The 15634-nt window shown below is 52.3% G+C and overlaps 11 protein-coding genes across 11 annotated transcripts; 3 read left to right on the forward strand and 8 right to left on the reverse strand.

Moving 5' to 3' along the window:
- Positions 1-28: 28 nt before the first annotated feature.
- On the reverse strand, positions 29-874 carry HPODL_05156 (uncharacterized protein; the record flags this gene model as incomplete). The annotated part of the gene is made up of 1 exon (XM_014080432.1): positions 29-874. The coding sequence occupies one exon, from the start codon at positions 872-874 to the stop codon at positions 29-31; it is 846 nt and encodes a 281-aa protein (XP_013935907.1).
- A 255-nt stretch (positions 875-1129) lies between these two features.
- Positions 1130-2551, reverse strand: HPODL_00479 (DNA polymerase IV; the record flags this gene model as incomplete). The annotated part of the gene is made up of 1 exon (XM_014080433.1): positions 1130-2551. The coding sequence occupies one exon, from the start codon at positions 2549-2551 to the stop codon at positions 1130-1132; it is 1422 nt and encodes a 473-aa protein (XP_013935908.1).
- A 299-nt stretch (positions 2552-2850) lies between these two features.
- Positions 2851-5964, forward strand: HPODL_00480 (Protein ECM21; the record flags this gene model as incomplete). The annotated part of the gene is made up of 1 exon (XM_014080434.1): positions 2851-5964. The coding sequence occupies one exon, from the start codon at positions 2851-2853 to the stop codon at positions 5962-5964; it is 3114 nt and encodes a 1037-aa protein (XP_013935909.1).
- A 22-nt stretch (positions 5965-5986) lies between these two features.
- HPODL_00481 (Protein MBA1, mitochondrial) lies at positions 5987-6793 on the reverse strand (the record flags this gene model as incomplete). Its single annotated transcript, XM_014080435.1, has 1 exon — positions 5987-6793. One exon carries the CDS (start codon positions 6791-6793, stop codon positions 5987-5989), a length of 807 nt encoding a protein of 268 aa, XP_013935910.1.
- Positions 6794-6864: 71 nt separating this feature from the next.
- HPODL_00482 (putative carboxymethylenebutenolidase) lies at positions 6865-7683 on the forward strand (the record flags this gene model as incomplete). The annotated part of the gene is made up of 1 exon (XM_014080436.1): positions 6865-7683. One exon carries the CDS (start codon positions 6865-6867, stop codon positions 7681-7683), a length of 819 nt encoding a protein of 272 aa, XP_013935911.1.
- A 1-nt stretch (position 7684) lies between these two features.
- Positions 7685-8323, reverse strand: HPODL_00483 (DNA replication complex GINS protein PSF2; the record flags this gene model as incomplete). Its single annotated transcript, XM_014080437.1, has 1 exon — positions 7685-8323. One exon carries the CDS (start codon positions 8321-8323, stop codon positions 7685-7687), a length of 639 nt encoding a protein of 212 aa, XP_013935912.1.
- A 299-nt stretch (positions 8324-8622) lies between these two features.
- HPODL_00484 (uncharacterized protein) lies at positions 8623-9114 on the reverse strand (the record flags this gene model as incomplete). The annotated part of the gene is made up of 1 exon (XM_014080438.1): positions 8623-9114. One exon carries the CDS (start codon positions 9112-9114, stop codon positions 8623-8625), a length of 492 nt encoding a protein of 163 aa, XP_013935913.1.
- A 334-nt stretch (positions 9115-9448) lies between these two features.
- Positions 9449-11396, reverse strand: HPODL_00485 (Patatin-like phospholipase domain-containing protein; the record flags this gene model as incomplete). Its single annotated transcript, XM_014080439.1, has 2 exons — positions 9449-11319; positions 11354-11396. 2 exons carry the CDS (start codon positions 11394-11396, stop codon positions 9449-9451), a joined length of 1914 nt encoding a protein of 637 aa, XP_013935914.1.
- Positions 11397-11555: 159 nt separating this feature from the next.
- Positions 11556-12005, reverse strand: HPODL_00486 (uncharacterized protein; the record flags this gene model as incomplete). The annotated part of the gene is made up of 1 exon (XM_014080440.1): positions 11556-12005. The coding sequence occupies one exon, from the start codon at positions 12003-12005 to the stop codon at positions 11556-11558; it is 450 nt and encodes a 149-aa protein (XP_013935915.1).
- A 146-nt stretch (positions 12006-12151) lies between these two features.
- HPODL_00487 (Acetylglutamate synthase (glutamate N-acetyltransferase), mitochondrial enzyme) lies at positions 12152-13864 on the forward strand (the record flags this gene model as incomplete). The annotated part of the gene is made up of 1 exon (XM_014080441.1): positions 12152-13864. The coding sequence occupies one exon, from the start codon at positions 12152-12154 to the stop codon at positions 13862-13864; it is 1713 nt and encodes a 570-aa protein (XP_013935916.1).
- On the reverse strand, positions 13865-15532 carry HPODL_00488 (Elongator complex protein 3; the record flags this gene model as incomplete). Its single annotated transcript, XM_014080442.1, has 1 exon — positions 13865-15532. The coding sequence occupies one exon, from the start codon at positions 15530-15532 to the stop codon at positions 13865-13867; it is 1668 nt and encodes a 555-aa protein (XP_013935917.1).
- Between the last annotated feature and the right edge of the window lie 102 nt (positions 15533-15634).

The raw sequence follows: 15634 nt of genomic DNA on the forward strand, positions 1-15634 counted from the left end.
CCAATATTTTTTCGCCCTTACATAATCATCAATCTCCAGCCCTGGCTATATAGTCGTCGAAAATGGCTCCTGCCAGGCGCAGGAAATGTTTGCGGAAATCGCTTGTTTTTTCGTGCACGGGCACCTCGTACGTGTAGACCTCGGAACCTAGTCGCAGGTCGCCCGAGACCAGTGCGACGGGCGCATCCATCGGTGGATCAGACGCAATCTCGCTGGGCACGGCTCCGTCCTCAATTGCGCGGCTCTCGACGTCGTCGTCGAGCGACGACTCTGCGTCCTTTTCCTCGTCCACCTCGTCTCGCATCGGGTCGTCGTCAGAACGCGGCGTCTTCACCACAACGTACTCTCCGTTGTCCATGCTCACCTGATGATATCGCACCAGGGGCGGCGACGGGTACACGGCAGGGGGATAGGCAAGTGGATAAGAGGGAGGATAGGCAGGAGGATAGGCAGGAGGATAAGGATAGTATCCATGGGGAGAAGTGTAGAGAGGCTGTGGCGCAGGATATGGCCGCATCAGCACACGGTGCCCTCGCAATGGTGCCGATCTCATGGCCAGACCGTGTCGCAATGGGCCGTGGCGGATATTCAATGGGGGAGGCGGCTTGGCTCTTTTCAAGCGCGGAATGTCCTTACCGACACCTATACCGGGTGATTTCTTCACTTCTGCAGGGCTCTTGCTGCCGGCACGCTCATTGATCAGACGTTTCTGTTGTGCCTCGATGGATTTGCTTTGGCGGACCCGGCTCTTGTTTCTGTCACTGAGTGGCGGCAGACCGGGCGACACGATGTGGTATGCGATTTTCTCCAGCTCCGCCTTGGACTGCTTGCCAAGGTCCAATGCCGGCGGTTTTGACTTGCTATTGGCAGACATCTATAGGGGTATCAGTAGAGGGGTTACTTGGACAGTTTGGAAATCAATGCGATGGGATAGCTCTATAAAAGCCAGTGACTAGTGGCGGCAACCTCTGTGTGGTGTCTGGCTCCAATCGTCTCGTGTATTTCTTGTGACACAGAAAAATGCCAGCGTGCCGGTTTTTATGGCTGGTTGCAAAATTTGAAACCGGCTGCTGCGAGCCGCACGCGCGTGCAATAAATTTCCTGCTTGCGCTTGGTTTCAGATATGTAGCTAAATGTTTCGATGCTTATATTCCACCCAATCGAGACCCAGCGTGTGCAAAATCTTGCGTTCGTCAAAGCTCTCGACAAGGGATTTATCTGCAGCCAGAAACAGGCCTTTGTTGCTCAGATGATACCCTTTGATCTGAGCAAGCATCCGTAGACATCTGTTGAATATGTCGTTCCCGACAAAATAGATCGTCGACGCCCCGAGCTCCGCGTGCGGGATGCCAATTATGTCTAGCCGACGACATTTTTGTGCTCCTGGCAGCTTGCAGCCGCCGTTGAACTTGTGCATTGCGGGCGAGACTTCTGTCATCGAACAGACGATGAATCCGGACTCCTGGAGCCTGCGGGTGAGTTTGTACAGGTTTTCGTGGACCTGGCTTGCCTCATTGACGCCCTCCGTGTAGACAATCAGGTCGATGTCGCCGCTCGTCTCAGCTCCCCGTCGATACGACCCCATTAGCATCACTTTTAGGTTTTTATCGATTTCTTCCGCCTCTCTCACCACAAAATTGTAGTGCTCCTCCACTTCTGTGCGTGGTATCCGCTCGTTCCATTCGTCGAAGTACAGAATTCCCAGCTTTTGGGCGTCCGTGAGACTTGCATACATTTCTTGGTCGTGCACAATGTCCTGGATACTTTTGTAGCCCGCCTTGACAAAACGGTACGCCGTTTTGTCTCCGACGCCGTATATTTTCTTGAATTGCGTCATCAGCTGGTACCGCTCGTCGCCCATCTCCTGCTGTTTCAGGGTTTCCAGCTTCGAGAACGTGCCCGTTTGTAGGATTTCCTCGACATGCTGCGCGATGCCACCACGGTCCAGCCCGAACTGCTTGAGGTCCTGTGCGCTTGTCAGCGGCTTGTCCAGACTCTCGATCGCGCTGATCGCGAGCCGGTAGTTTTTGATGCGGAAAGCATTGTTTTTGTCGAAGAACTGCATCAGCTCGTATATCCTTATCGCTTCCTCGAACCGTTTTACCACCTTGGCATTGTTGGCAAACTCGCCCATCCGGCCTTTTTCGCCACGCGCGCCCATGCTTAAAAATCCAACCAAACGCTGGTCCGCCTTGTGCGGGTCGCTTGCTTCCAATTTTTCTGGCTCTTTAGTAGGCTCAGGCTTTTTCTCATCAAAGCTGTACTGATACTTGTCAAGCGGCATCAATCGCCTGTTCACGAGCGAGTCTACCACCCACTCAGGTCTCACGACCGGCTGCCCGCGGTATTTGGCCCCCACGGAGCTGTCGAACTTGGCCTTGCTTAACGGTCTAGCCACCACCACTATCGAGTCAGGGCTTTTTACCACGGAGTCCAAAACGGCCCCCTGTCGTTTCCAAATATCCATGCGGGCTCGGTCGACTTTGGACCGCGAACGCGGAATCACCACGAGTCTAACTCCGTCGAGGATTTTTTTCTCTCCACCGCCCATGTGAATAATACTAATTAGGTGCGACAAGAAAAATTACCAAGCTAATAAAATTGGTGTCAAATTGATCTTGCTCTACATTTAGGCTTGAGGGTTTTTTTCGCTCTTACAGTTGAAAGTGTAGCTACAATAACACAGGCCGTTGGGAACACACAGGATACACTCTTGAGACGCTGTTCAATATCGTTTCCGATTGTTCCAAGACCATGTCCCTATCGTCCGACCATTTAGCCCACTCCACTTCCGGGACGAAAAGTATAGGAAACGTAGGCCCGAGGACGTCGCGATCGAGCTCCATCAAGATGTTCAAGCAGAAACTGCAGTCGTTGGCCGGAACAAGCCCAATGAACCCTAACCCCTACTCCCCCAGAAACAGCATCGATGTGCACTCTTTCACTCTAAGCAACGAAGACCTCGCTGGCGAGTCCCCCGATCTCAGCAAGACAAACATGAAACCCTACAACGACGCACTAGCCTCGTATTTGTCGCAGTGCGGCTTCAGCGCCGGCCTCGTGAAGTTCAAGCACGGCTCGAAAATCGGCAAGTCTGCGCTGAAAATATTCGGCAACTCCGCTCCAAAGTCAGTGCAGGCTTTCCTATCGGGAACGGGCCAAATGCTGTTCCTCCCTTACAACCCGGCCAAAAAGAAGGACCAGCTTTCAGATGACGTCCCCGAAGAGGACGAAGAGGGCGATATGGACGAATCTGACATCGAGGAGACCCCAGAGCCAGGACAGCAGGGTTTGCGCCAGCCGCGGACGTTGCATCACACCGTGGCCAGCCACACATTCGTGGTGGTCATCAAGCTCATGAAGACCCAGTCGCTGACCTCTATAGCTCGGGCGCGCTACTACGCCGATGCGACAACGAACTGGACTTCTGGAATCAGCGTGGAAAATGCAAAGGGAAAGTACAAATTGGCATTCAAGGAAAAATACAGAGTGTCTAAGGACATTGATTGGGACCTGGATCTCCGCAACCCGGACTGCTTCATTCCGTTCAAAGTCTTTGACAGCGATCCAGACAGTGTGGAGGAGTTCAACTTCGAATTTGCTCAGGATGCAGAGTCAGAGGTCACGTCGTCCACCAAAACTTCGGCAGAAGTTTTGCGCTCTCCATCTGCAGCACAGGAACTTCGATACTACGAGCCCCTGAGTCCAAAGGATTTTGTCAATGAGATCGACGACAACGGCAAAGACACCGTCAAACACGAGGACCTTTTTGCAGGGGTCGAAGCTGAATCACGGAATTTCCAGCCCGGCTACTACGTTTTTTTGCTTCCTGTGGTGTATCCGATCAACACTCCCGAAACCGTGCGGACACCTCTTGCTACTGTCTCGCATAATCTGCATGTGCAAGTTGAGTCTGCACAATATGTTCCTGCCATTCTTCCTCCCCCATCAGCTTTGCTTTCCGTCCCGCAACACCATCGCTATGAAGACACCGATATAGTTGGAAGCTATTTTAACTCCAACACCTCAAAGAGCATTCGAAGAAAACTCGGCCGCCACAGATCTTCTTCCGTTTCTTCGACCACCTCAGCTTCCCACAAGTCCGCCAATCCAATTTACGATTTTAGCCACGAGCTTCCGGTTATTCGTCTGCCTCCTTCCGACGCCACGTCAACTTTGAACAAATCTATCTACGTCAACAAAATTTGGAGCGATTCTCTCAATTACGAGATTCTGCTGCCTCGGAAGTTCATCCAGCTGTCTCCAAAGTCTGGCATCAGCGACCCTTACATGAGAAGTTCGACTTTTGTTTTGCAAATGAAGCTCATTCCCTTGGTGAAAAATCTCTCTTTGAAACGGATCAAGATCAACATTGTGGAAAAAATCACCTACATCTCAAAAGATCGTAAGTACGAGACCGAGGTGGGCTCAATGGACCGTTCAGGATGCAAAGAGCGCAAGGTGACGTTAATGGAGATCAAAACCAAGGAAAAGAACCACACCTCTGCCATGAACACCCAGATCATCAAGGGCTGTGCTAACGAGAACCTGCTAACCTTCTGTTACAACAACGGAAAAGTGCCAGATTTCGATGGACGCAGCAGATCCGGATCTTTCAATAACTTGCATCTGGGAACCAAAAGAATGGCCAAGCTGCTCGAACCATCTAAAAACTCCAGTTCCAGCTCTTTGCCTTCGACTTCACAGGAAGAAGTCAGCATCACGAATCCTGTCAAATTGCAATGTCCGCTGCGTTTCATTGCCAATGACGAAACGAAACTCATTTCTGAAACCCACGATGCTCTTACTCACAACGGATTTGATGGCAACGACAACGATATCGATCCGCCTCCTGTAGGCGACGAGGTGTCCATTTTTTCTATGAGCTCGCAGGGCGAAAATGATCAACAGGAAGAAGAGAGTTCTGGATGGCTGTCCAAATCGCCTTTGCTTTCGCCTATTTTGTCTCCCAAAAAGACATCCTATCCACCAAAAATGTCAAATAAAGAAGATGATCGGTTGCAAGAATTCTCATTTTATCCAGACACTAATTTCCATAACGTGAATATCAAGCATCGACTGCAAGTTTGTTTTCGCATCAGCAAACCCTACGAAAACAAAACCGACCACAACGGCGAGCCGAAGATGCATCACTACGAAGTGATTGTGGACACGCCTATTGTCTTCGTCTCGCCTTTCTGCGTGCGCGAAAATGTCGAGCTTCCTAGCTATGAGTATGCCGTGAGGTCGTCAGCGCTCGATGCCTCAAAACCCACTGACGGCTTTGCTTTTAGTGCCGATTGCGAGCAGAACAACGACATAGACGAAGATCTGCCCACATTCGAAGAAGCCGTGCTGCAGCCTTCGTCTCCGATGATGAGTGGCTACAACATCCCGAACCAGTACTTTTCGACGTTCAATTCTACTACAATGCTCTCGCAGTCGCCGTTCTCGATCGGCTCCAGCTCCCCTCCTGCATCTTACAGCATGGGCCATAATGGCAGCAGTTTGAGCGGGCTCAACCTGAACAACATGAACGACGTGAGCTTCAACAACCTCGATAGCTTGCTCCAGACGGCAGACGCAGAAGATGAGGAACTCTTTGCAAAGAAGGATATCAAGCCCTCCAGCGCAGGGGGCCAGCTGAGTAGTCTTCTGAAGCCATCGGTCTCGAAAGAGAACGTCATTAACCGTCCTGCGATCACCATCAATGGAAAGTTTGACTACGAGAACGCCAGCCATGTTCCGTCGAGATCTTCCTTGGCATACTACGAAGACGATCTTCCGTCCTACCAGAACGTGATCGAGCAAGACTCTCACGGCATGGAGGAGAATTTGGGACTTCTTTCGGACGGCGACGACATTGAGGGCGACGAGACGTTCCATCTCACACATGGCAATCAAAGTCTATGTACTTTGGATCTGAATACCGTGCCAGCCCAGGCCACTAGTATCCTGGACTAGGCACGTTTGATTTATATACAGTTTATTCTTGAGGTTGTTCTATGCGGTAAATATCTCCGTGGGCCTTCATCTGGGCCATGATCTCTTCTTTTCCGCCAGCCTCCTTGGGAGCCACGCCTCTGGACACAGGCGACTCAAACACGGAACCGGCCAGGACGATTCTATCGGTGAATGGGTCGATATTGAAAGCCAGATACTCTGTTAAGTCTCTGACGTTTTTCTGGACGTCTTGGCCCGCCTTCTTGACGACAAGCTGCTGCTTAGTGTCAAACTTGTAGACAATTTGCAGAAGAAGAGGAACTCCGTCCTCGTGCGGGAACGAGTGCACACTGATTATTTTTGGTACCGAGTTAAACTTCACGAGCTCCCAGCCCATGGTCGTCGTGGCAGGCATGCGTTTGGTTCTGGCCTCCAGCGCGCTGTAGACGTACTCGGACACGTTTGTGCGGATCGAGGGTAGTTTTTTCTCGGCGAATCCCTTGTTCACTCTGACGAACGTCTCGATGGCTTCGTTTTTCCATTTGAGAAAGTTCGGCTTGTACTTCTTGCCCATCGACTTCTTGAAGTAGTAGACCTGGACCTGGTTGTATGCGAAAAGCAGAAGACGGTTCCAGATGCTTTTTAAGTACACTTTTGGGGCCGTGAGCGGACTAGGTAGACGGGACATTCTCATGGGCACGTAGGGGTCGAAAGGGACGCCGATCCGGTCGATGCCTGGGCGTGGAATTGGTTTTTTCGACTTACCAGCAGCGCTGGAGGCATGGCGTGCAAAATTCAGCAACGAGCGAGCCGCCGACGGTCTGGCGAAAGAAGACGCTCCGACAAACATCAAATAATATATCGAAAAATATTTATTTTTTGTATTTTTTATTATACGACACCTCGAACCACAATTTTACCATGCTCATCACCGAATCGTACACGGACGTCAAGACGTCCAAGGGGGACACGATGAGAATATACACGTTCCACCCAAAAATCCCTGGATATCCACGGGCCAAGTTTCCCGGAGTCGTGGTGTACAGCGAGATCTACCAGGTGACGGGTCCTGTTGCACGGTTTGCAAAGAAGATCGCAGCCGAGGGCTACATTTGCGTGGCTCCGTCGATTTACCACGATTTTGTCGACCACCGTCCATTGGCCTATGACGTGAAGGGAACGGACGACGGCAACCGGTACAAGGTCGAAAAAACCATCGATTCCTACGATGAGGACAATAAACTATGCTGTGATTATTTGTACTCGCTGGACACGTTTAACGGGAAAATCGGTGCCACTGGAATGTGTTTGGGCGGCCATTTGGCGTTTCGCGCGCTTCTTGACCAGCGCATCACCGCGGCCGTGTGTTTTTTTGCCACCGATATCCACTCCAAGTCGCTAGGAAAAGGCGGCGACGATTCGCTGGAGCGAGTGTGCAAGGAGCTGGACAACCACAGACAGGAGCTGGTGATGTTTTTTGGCACGCTCGACAACCACGTGCCGCCTGAGGGCCGCGATCTCATCAGAGCCAAGCTCAGAGACGCGGGAGCCAAGCTCACGTTCATGGAGATCTGCGATGCCCAACATGCATTTGTTCGCGACGAAAGCAGTAAGGGCCGCTATGACTCGGCCATCACAAGCTCCTGTTTCGGGTTTTTGTTTGAGCTGTTTGACAGAAGACTCAAGACCGATCTGGGCGAAGAAGACCGCAAGCCTGTTGTTGTGGAAAACGTTTGCTAGCTCACTCTTTCTGATAAATATCGTCGTCGCTGTCTTCGTCACGGTCCATCTGCGCGGCTGCCTGGCGTGGCATTTCCTCTTCGGCTTTGACTTTAAGACTGTCGTTCATTTTCCGTAGCTGATCCATCACCTCTAAAATAAACGGCCGTATCTCGTTGATCTCCATCAGCGAAAGTCCGTCCAGCTGGATATACACGTGATTGAGCTCCCTAATTCCCTTTCTGGCCTTGACGAGTCGAACTTCGCGCAAGTCCTGGAGCAAGGACCTGATCTCATGCGGCGGGTCGATGAAGTCGTCGGACGCGTAGTCGAGCAGTTTTTTCGCTATGGGCAGCCAGTGCCACGGTAGATTCGAAAACTTGCTCGGATACTTGATCTCCTCGTCATAGCGCACACGCAGATACTCCACGGAAAGCCACTCGGGCACCACGATGTTGCATTTCTCCTGTTTTTTGAGCAACGTCGCGAGCCAGAGTGGGATCTGCTCTCTATTCAGGGCTCGCAGTTTGGGCATTTTCGCGCCTATCAGCTGTGCCCCGTTCATACTGTACCGCGGTATCACCGTGACCAGCTCCTGCTCGGCCAGGAAATTGATCTCCTGGGGAGAAAAATTCTGCTGGTACGATTTGGGCAGAGACATGGCTCAATATATAAAATATGTAAAATATATAAAATATATAATAATTTATTATTTTGCATGTCTTTTGACCCCCTCGACTTTTTGTCGCCCGTGCAATACGTCGAAACCGAGCCCGTGCGTATGAACGTGTCCGAGGAGAAGTCGCATCTCCCAGCACTGCACGTCATGGACCTCCCACAAATAGGCTCGCGACCGCCAGCCTGTGTTCTAAAGACCGTCTTGTATCTGCTCAAATCAGACGACATTTGCAATTTCGGACAAAGTCCACAAACACGGTCCATAGAGACGGTCAAGCGAGATCACCCGGCTAGTTTCACCGCTGCAGAGCCGTGGCTCCAGACCCACTGTTCGCTGCTGTGCGCCAATTTTTCAGATCTGGCTGCACTGCCAACAAACGACATAGTGTCGTATCTCACCGGCATTTGTGGGTCTTCGCTTTCATGGATGGACGCTGCCGACCGCGAGGACGTGTGGGCGCTGGCCTCGACAATCATCTCGGAGAACTCCGGGCGTACGGCCGCGCCAGGGTTCACACGGAAAATCACAGTAGACGGACTGCCTCCAATCTGTCTACGAGAGCCAGCACTGACAAGTGATAACCTTGGACTCAAGACATGGGGATCGTCGCTCATGCTGGCCCGACGGCTGGTTAATTTTCCGCGGCTAGCCGAGCCGATTCTCGAGCTCGGGGCTGGAACCGGTCTGGTAGGCATTGCTTGCGGACTGCTGGGGTATAAGGATGTTGTTCTCACAGACTTGCCTGAAATTGTGCCAAATTTGAGAGAGAACATCCTGCTTAACCAGCTGGATCTTCCCTGCGAGGTCCTGGATTGGAAGAACCCGCATGCTTTTGGTAGCAGAAAATTTGCAACCGTCATTGTTAGCGACCCCATTTACTCTGCAGACCACCCTATCTTAGTCCGCGACGTGGTTGAGCGTTTTCTGGCGCCAGAAAACGCCCAGCTGCTTGTCCAGCTCCCTCTGCGGCCACGATACGAACGGGAACGCGCGCACCTGTGGTCGTTGATCGAGGGTCTGGGCCTCAAGGAGGTGCAGAGTGTGCGCGAAGAAGGATTTGACGATTTTGGCGAGCAGTCGTTTGTGTTCAAGATTTATAAACCGTAATCAAATGCTTCGGTGTCTAAGACCCATATATGGCGTCTGGGAGTCGGAATAGTCGTCATCGTCGTCGTCGTCATCGAGATCCTCGCTCGAAGACGTTTGGTTGACGTCGGTGGCTGTATTTCTGCTCAGCTTGCGGCCGCGCTCTATAGCTCTCTCCATTTCCAGCCGGTTCCTGATAAACAGTAGCTTCGGATACGTCACGTGCTCTGCGTTCGCTATGAGCTCTGCAAGCTGCTCCTCTGTGGGGTCGCCCAGAAGATCGAAATAGTCTGCTATTTTTATTTTCGGGAATATTGTGATGGTGCCGTCGAACCGCTGCAGAAACACGTCCGACCAGTCGCTCTCCAAGAAGTTCGGAATGATCTGGAAGTCTTTCATCATTTTGAGCCATTTGATACCCTCCAGCTTGATGAGATTTTCAAAGTAGCTGGGTAGAAAACCGCCGCGGAAACTCTTGCCCATTGGACGCGGCACAGGACGACCAACGTCGCCACGGCTCTTGTAGAACCACAGAAGAACGTGCGGGTTCACCTGCGAAACAATGGTGAACTTGACGTTGAAATACGCGTTGAGAGACTGCAGCGGGATGTCCGACCGGAGAGATCCGTCCTGCCATTTGCTTCCAAACGAAAACGGCCTGATTTTTTTCGTTTTCCTGTCCTTTTCCATCAACACCACCGGCTTGAGAACACCGGGAACGGCGGCCGAGGCAAGCAAAGCGGACCAGATACAGCAGTTGGGCGCCGTGATGTGATTGCACACAACCTCAGATGAGTGCATCTCGTGCGGCGTAGTCGAAATGTTGAGGACCTTGCCCGTGCGCTCAAAGCTCTCCTGGAACGTGGTGGAGCCAAGAGTCCACCACTGAGCCTTGCGGGCAAGGGTGATTGGGTCGAAAATCACGCCTGTGGCCCACCATTGCTTGAGCCAGTCCAGCATCGTCTTCCCGTCCGCGGCGTTGATGCGCTTGGCAAGTTTGGGAGTCAGCAACGAGAGCAGCTCTTTGTTGGTTCTGGTGGTGGCCAGCGCAGCAATGATGCCGCCGCCGGATGTGCCGCTCATAATGTTTGGCAAAAGATCGTTCTCCAACAAGGCCTTAAGAACTCCATAATGATTATAGCAGAAAGACGCTCCTCCGCTCAGTGCGAGCGCCGTCTTGCCGTAGTTTCGCGAGACGATTTTGAAAAAGATGTGTTTTTCCTCAACAGCAACCTTATCGGTCTCTGTGATGGCGTTGATCGACGCAACAACCTCGTGGATGTAGTCCTGGATCAGTCGTTTCGTGCCGTAGTAGCACTGCGAGTAGAGAATTGGGTTCTCGATGCCAGCAAAGTTCGACTTGACACACGTCTGCAGAACCACCATCAACTCCTCAAAGTTCTCCTCGAGTCGCAGGCGCCGCAGGTCGGCCTTGAGTCGCCGAAGTGTCCGCCAGTCGTACTCCGACGACCGGTCCTCGCGTTTCCACTCGTCAAGGCCCAGCTGAGCATCCACTTCCTTGGCCTTCGCCACGTAATCGTCGTAGTTTGTCGCGCTCTGGAGCTTGGCCATCAGCTGTCTGCGCTCCGCCGTGTTTGCCAAAATTTGCTCGCTCACCAATACAGACAGTCTCACAATCATGTAGAGTATGCTCAATACCGCCAGCCAGAGCATGATAAAGAACAAAAACGGGTATCTGAGGACCTGGAAACTGAGCGAATTGGTGGCTTCAAACGGCACCGAGCCGGCAACACGCTCAGCTACCACTGGCTTGTGGCGTTTGCGCCTCGCGTGCGGGTACTCCAGGTTGGCAACCGAGCTCACGCGGGAGATCACTGACTCCTCAGTGGCGTGATTGTCAGCGTTTAGGGCCTCCTCAAACGCTAGAATATCTACGTATGTTAGCCTTGTTGATATGGTACTCACCTTCGTCATCTGTAAAATTGGCATCCAGGTTGTCTGCACTCATTAAGGAAGATAAAGAATAATTATTAAAATATTTTAAATCGATTAATCGATGTGCATGATACATGGTGTGTCGGGTACCAAAACGAAGCGCCATATTACAAAACCTTGTTTGCTACATTATCAGGCCTATGCCAGTATCTTTTTTTCTCCAGTAGACCCGCTAAACCTGGTTGTCGCCTAGACTCTTGCGGAGCATGTGACTCTTGTAGTCGTCGAACTTGAACGAGAGCCGTCTTTCTGGATCGCCAGGCCTTTCCTGCGGAGGAGAATCCTGTTTGGAAGCATGCGGCCGAGGCACCGACGAGGGTTTCGGCTGCACGTCGGTAGTTTGCCCCACCATCCGTTCGTAATTACGGCTGGATATCACCGACGCCGCGTCGTCGGCGTCGTCGTGGTGCGACATCTGCCGCCGGTGGAACTGCGGCAGCATTCTCTGGTACGTGGACTCCTCTGATTTTCTTCTCTCGAGCTGTCTCTGGGGCGAGTCGGTCTCGTGATGTGTGTATGCTTCGAGCTCGCTTTTGTAGTTGTTGGTGGAACTTCTGCGGATTGTCGGCCGCGTGAACGTCTCAATTGGTGTGCGACAGGCTGGAGGTGGTTCTTCTCCCATGGTTTTTGGATGAAATGGTAGTTTTTGCTTGATCGGGATGCGAAATAAAAGACGAGCAAAATATATCATCTCCCTTTTTAATAGGTTCACGCCACAATCCGGGGAAACATCTCTGCACTGGAAAATTGTTCGTGACTCAACATATTATGTTTCGCCCGGGCCGGCTCCAAACGGCCCCGAACGTGTGGAAACGGGCTCTTTCCAACTTCGAGTCGCGCATCACACGCCACGAGACCTCCAGCGATGACAAAAAGGACCTGATTCTCACGATCCTCAGCAGCACAGCCACCAAGCGGGAGGCTCGTAACTATCTCTCCAAGTATCCTCTACTCAAGGAAAACGACATCTACCAGAGCCATAGACGCATTTTGGACAGCGACGTTGTTTCCCAGACCAGCAAACATGACAAGCTGATCAACGATTTGCTGCTCAAGCACTCGGCCAGAAGCGAGATCCAGCTGCCGGAGCCGCCCCAGAAACCAGAGATCCAGCTTTCGGACACGCTGCGCGTCGCTCTGATCAGGATCCCGACGCCCCGACGGCTCGACCCGGAAACTTTGCGGGGTATCGCCCTGACCCTGCGGAAATTGGTGCAGCTTGGCGTGTCTCCGGTTTTGGTGCTCGATGGAAAGCACCAGATAGCTGCCGGCGAATCTCGGCTTCTGACGGTCAATGACTTTGTGCACCAGTGCGACACGCTGATCCAGGCCCTGCAGACAGAAAATCTGCAGGCACGCACTGTCAGGGGCCTTTTCGAACAGGAGAACTTCTCGCTGCCCGAACTGCTGGTGGTGCCGTTGTTGCACGGCATAATCCCAATCATATTCCCGACAACGGTCAAGAAAGATAGCACGGAGGTGGTGATGACCCCGTTCGAGACACTTAAGTGTCTGGTTTCGAACCTGTGTGGCTTCAACGAGGCGTATCGTCGCAACAACGCAAATGACCTGCTCACCGTCGAGAAAATCATCTATCTCGAGGACCTCGGCGGGATCCCGTCGTTGGAACGGTTCCAGTCGAGTCACGTGTACATCAACCTGCTCCAGGAGTACGACGACATCATTTCGGAGCTCTACATCGGCCATCTAGACTCGTCGGTCAGAGACGTTCATGTGCAGAATCTCACGGAAATGAACCAGCTGCTGGCGATCCAGCCGGCGGCCACGGGGCTCATCACGACGCCGGCTATTGCCACGCTGCGCCACGGCACGCGCACTACCAACCCGATCATCTACAACATCCTGACAGACCGTCCGACCATCTCTTCGTCGCTGCCGGTAAATCTGAAAAAGACGCCGCAGCTCAACACCACGGTGATCAGACGCGGCACACCGCTCACGATCCATCTCTCCGACGACCAGCCGGACGGCAAGGGCATCGATTTATTGGAGTTCGACCGACAGAAAGTCATCGACCTGAATAAATTAACTCATCTTATAAACGACTCGTTCGGCAAGACCCTAGACCTCGAGCACTACCTGAACCGAGTAAACGGCAACATCGCGGCCATCATCATCGCAGGCGACTACGAGGGTGGCGCGATCGTCACCTGGGAGTCTGCAGGCGGGCGCAGGGTGCCATATCTCGACAAGTTCGCCGTGCTGCGCAAATTGCAAGGTATCCCCGGCATAGCAGACATCGTGTTCAAATCACTGCTGCTCACGTACTCTGACGAGCTGCTGTGGCGCTCCAGAAAGAATAACCCGGTCAACAAGTGGTATTTCGACCGATCCACGAGCGATTACTGCATTCCCAACACCTGCTGGAGATTATTTTTTAGCGGGAGCAGAGTGCGCACGCTCGACGACCTCAAGGGCTACGTCGACGTGTGCTCCAAAATAGAACCCTCCTTTGTATAATCAGTCAAGACTCTTCGACATGTACGGTCCGTCCAACTCGTAGCCAAGCCGCCTGTAGTAATTTCTCACACCCACGCCCGAGATCACGCTGATCTTGGCCGAGCCGTGCTCTTCGCGCGCAATGCGCTCGGCCTCCTCCATCAACAGCGTGCCAAAACCCTGGTGCTGGAATTTTCGCGGGTCTCGCGAGTGCAACGGCACCACAGAGCCGTAAACATGCAGTTCGCGCACAATCGACGTCTGCTGGCCACGGAACTCTTTTCTGTATGTGTACTTCTTCGAGGCCTTTCTCAAACGCAAAAGACCAATCAGAATGTCCTGTTTCGGGTCCTCGTACGACAAAAACGTCTCCCAGCCGCCGTTGGCGTAGTAATCGCGACGGATCAACTCCACCTGGTCCGGCTGCACCTTGTGGTGCACCTCCTGGATTCCCGCCTCTCTGGTCCGCACGTCACGACACGTGGTGCCGAAATCTTTCATTCTGGCCAGCGCCAGCTCGCGCAGGTTGCCGTTGTCCACTCCAGATGTGACCAGCGGCATCGGAATGTCTCTCTGGACTCTATAAATTCTCGTCCACGGAGGCACCAACGCCATGATCCGCGCCACCAAATCGATCAGCATATTGGCATTGTACGACTTGTAAAGTCCCTTTTTCCACAGCTCATACAGTCCCGTGCCTCTGATCACCAGAGTCGGATAAAGTTTGAGACCGTCGGTTCTGAAGTCTGGGTTCTCGAAATACTCTTTAAACTGCTCCAGATCGCGCTCCATGCCCACGTTTGGCAGGTCGGGCATCATGTGTGAGACAACCTTGTAGCCGGCGTCTTTGGCGTAGCAGAACGTCTCGCACACAGCCTTGACAGTGTGGCCTCTGTTGGTGTCTCTGGCCACGTCCTCGTACACGGACTGGACGCCAATTTCTAGTCTCGTGCAACCGTATTTAAGCATATCGTCTAAATGCGTCTCTGTGCAGTAGTCGGGACGCGTTTCGATGGTGATACCAACACATTTGGTCTCGGATTCCTGCGAAAACCGGATCGCCTCATCTATATCTGTTCCGTTGTAGCCTGTCAGTGCATTATGCAGCTGAACTATGAAATCCTCTCTGTAGTCCTTCGGAAGGGACATAAACGTTCCTCCCATGATGATATACTCGACCTTGTCGATAGAATGACCTATCTGCTTCAGCTGCTCAATTCTGCCCCTCGCCTGCTCGTATGGGTCGTATCTGGCCCTGATGGCCCGCATTGACGTGGGCTCGTACCCAGTGTACGACTGTGTAGAGTATTCAAAGTCCGAGTCCGGTCCTCCTGGACAGTAGACACAGATATTGCCCGTGTATGCGATATGGGGGCATCTGTGGGGCTTGCACATCACGGCCACCACGGCGACACCAGACGCCGTTCTAACGGGCTTGGCTTTTAGTTTCGGTAGTAGGTACTTTTTGTACTGATCAGGAATCGACGAGATGATGTCTGTCAGCCGGGGCTGCTGCTTCAGCTTGTACTTTTTAGAGTATCTGATGATCAGACCATTCAGATTGACGTCTTTGGAGTTGCTCAGCGACGAAACAAGCTCCAGCGAAATATCTCCGCAGCACTGCAGAAACCTCTCCTTTTCAGAAGCCATCTTCGGCTTTCCCTTAGGACCTTTGGTTCCCACGATCATGATTATAATTGAATTTTTTTTATTGCCCAAATTTTTTTTATTGACACGCCGTTCATGGCAGGAAAACAAACAAGTGGAAAAATAACACTATGAGCGAAACTG

The sequence above is a fragment of the Ogataea parapolymorpha genome, chromosome III (assembly GCF_000187245.1).
Source record: "Ogataea parapolymorpha DL-1 chromosome III, whole genome shotgun sequence".
In the NCBI taxonomy this organism is placed as follows: Eukaryota; Fungi; Ascomycota; class Pichiomycetes; order Pichiales; family Pichiaceae; genus Ogataea; species Ogataea parapolymorpha.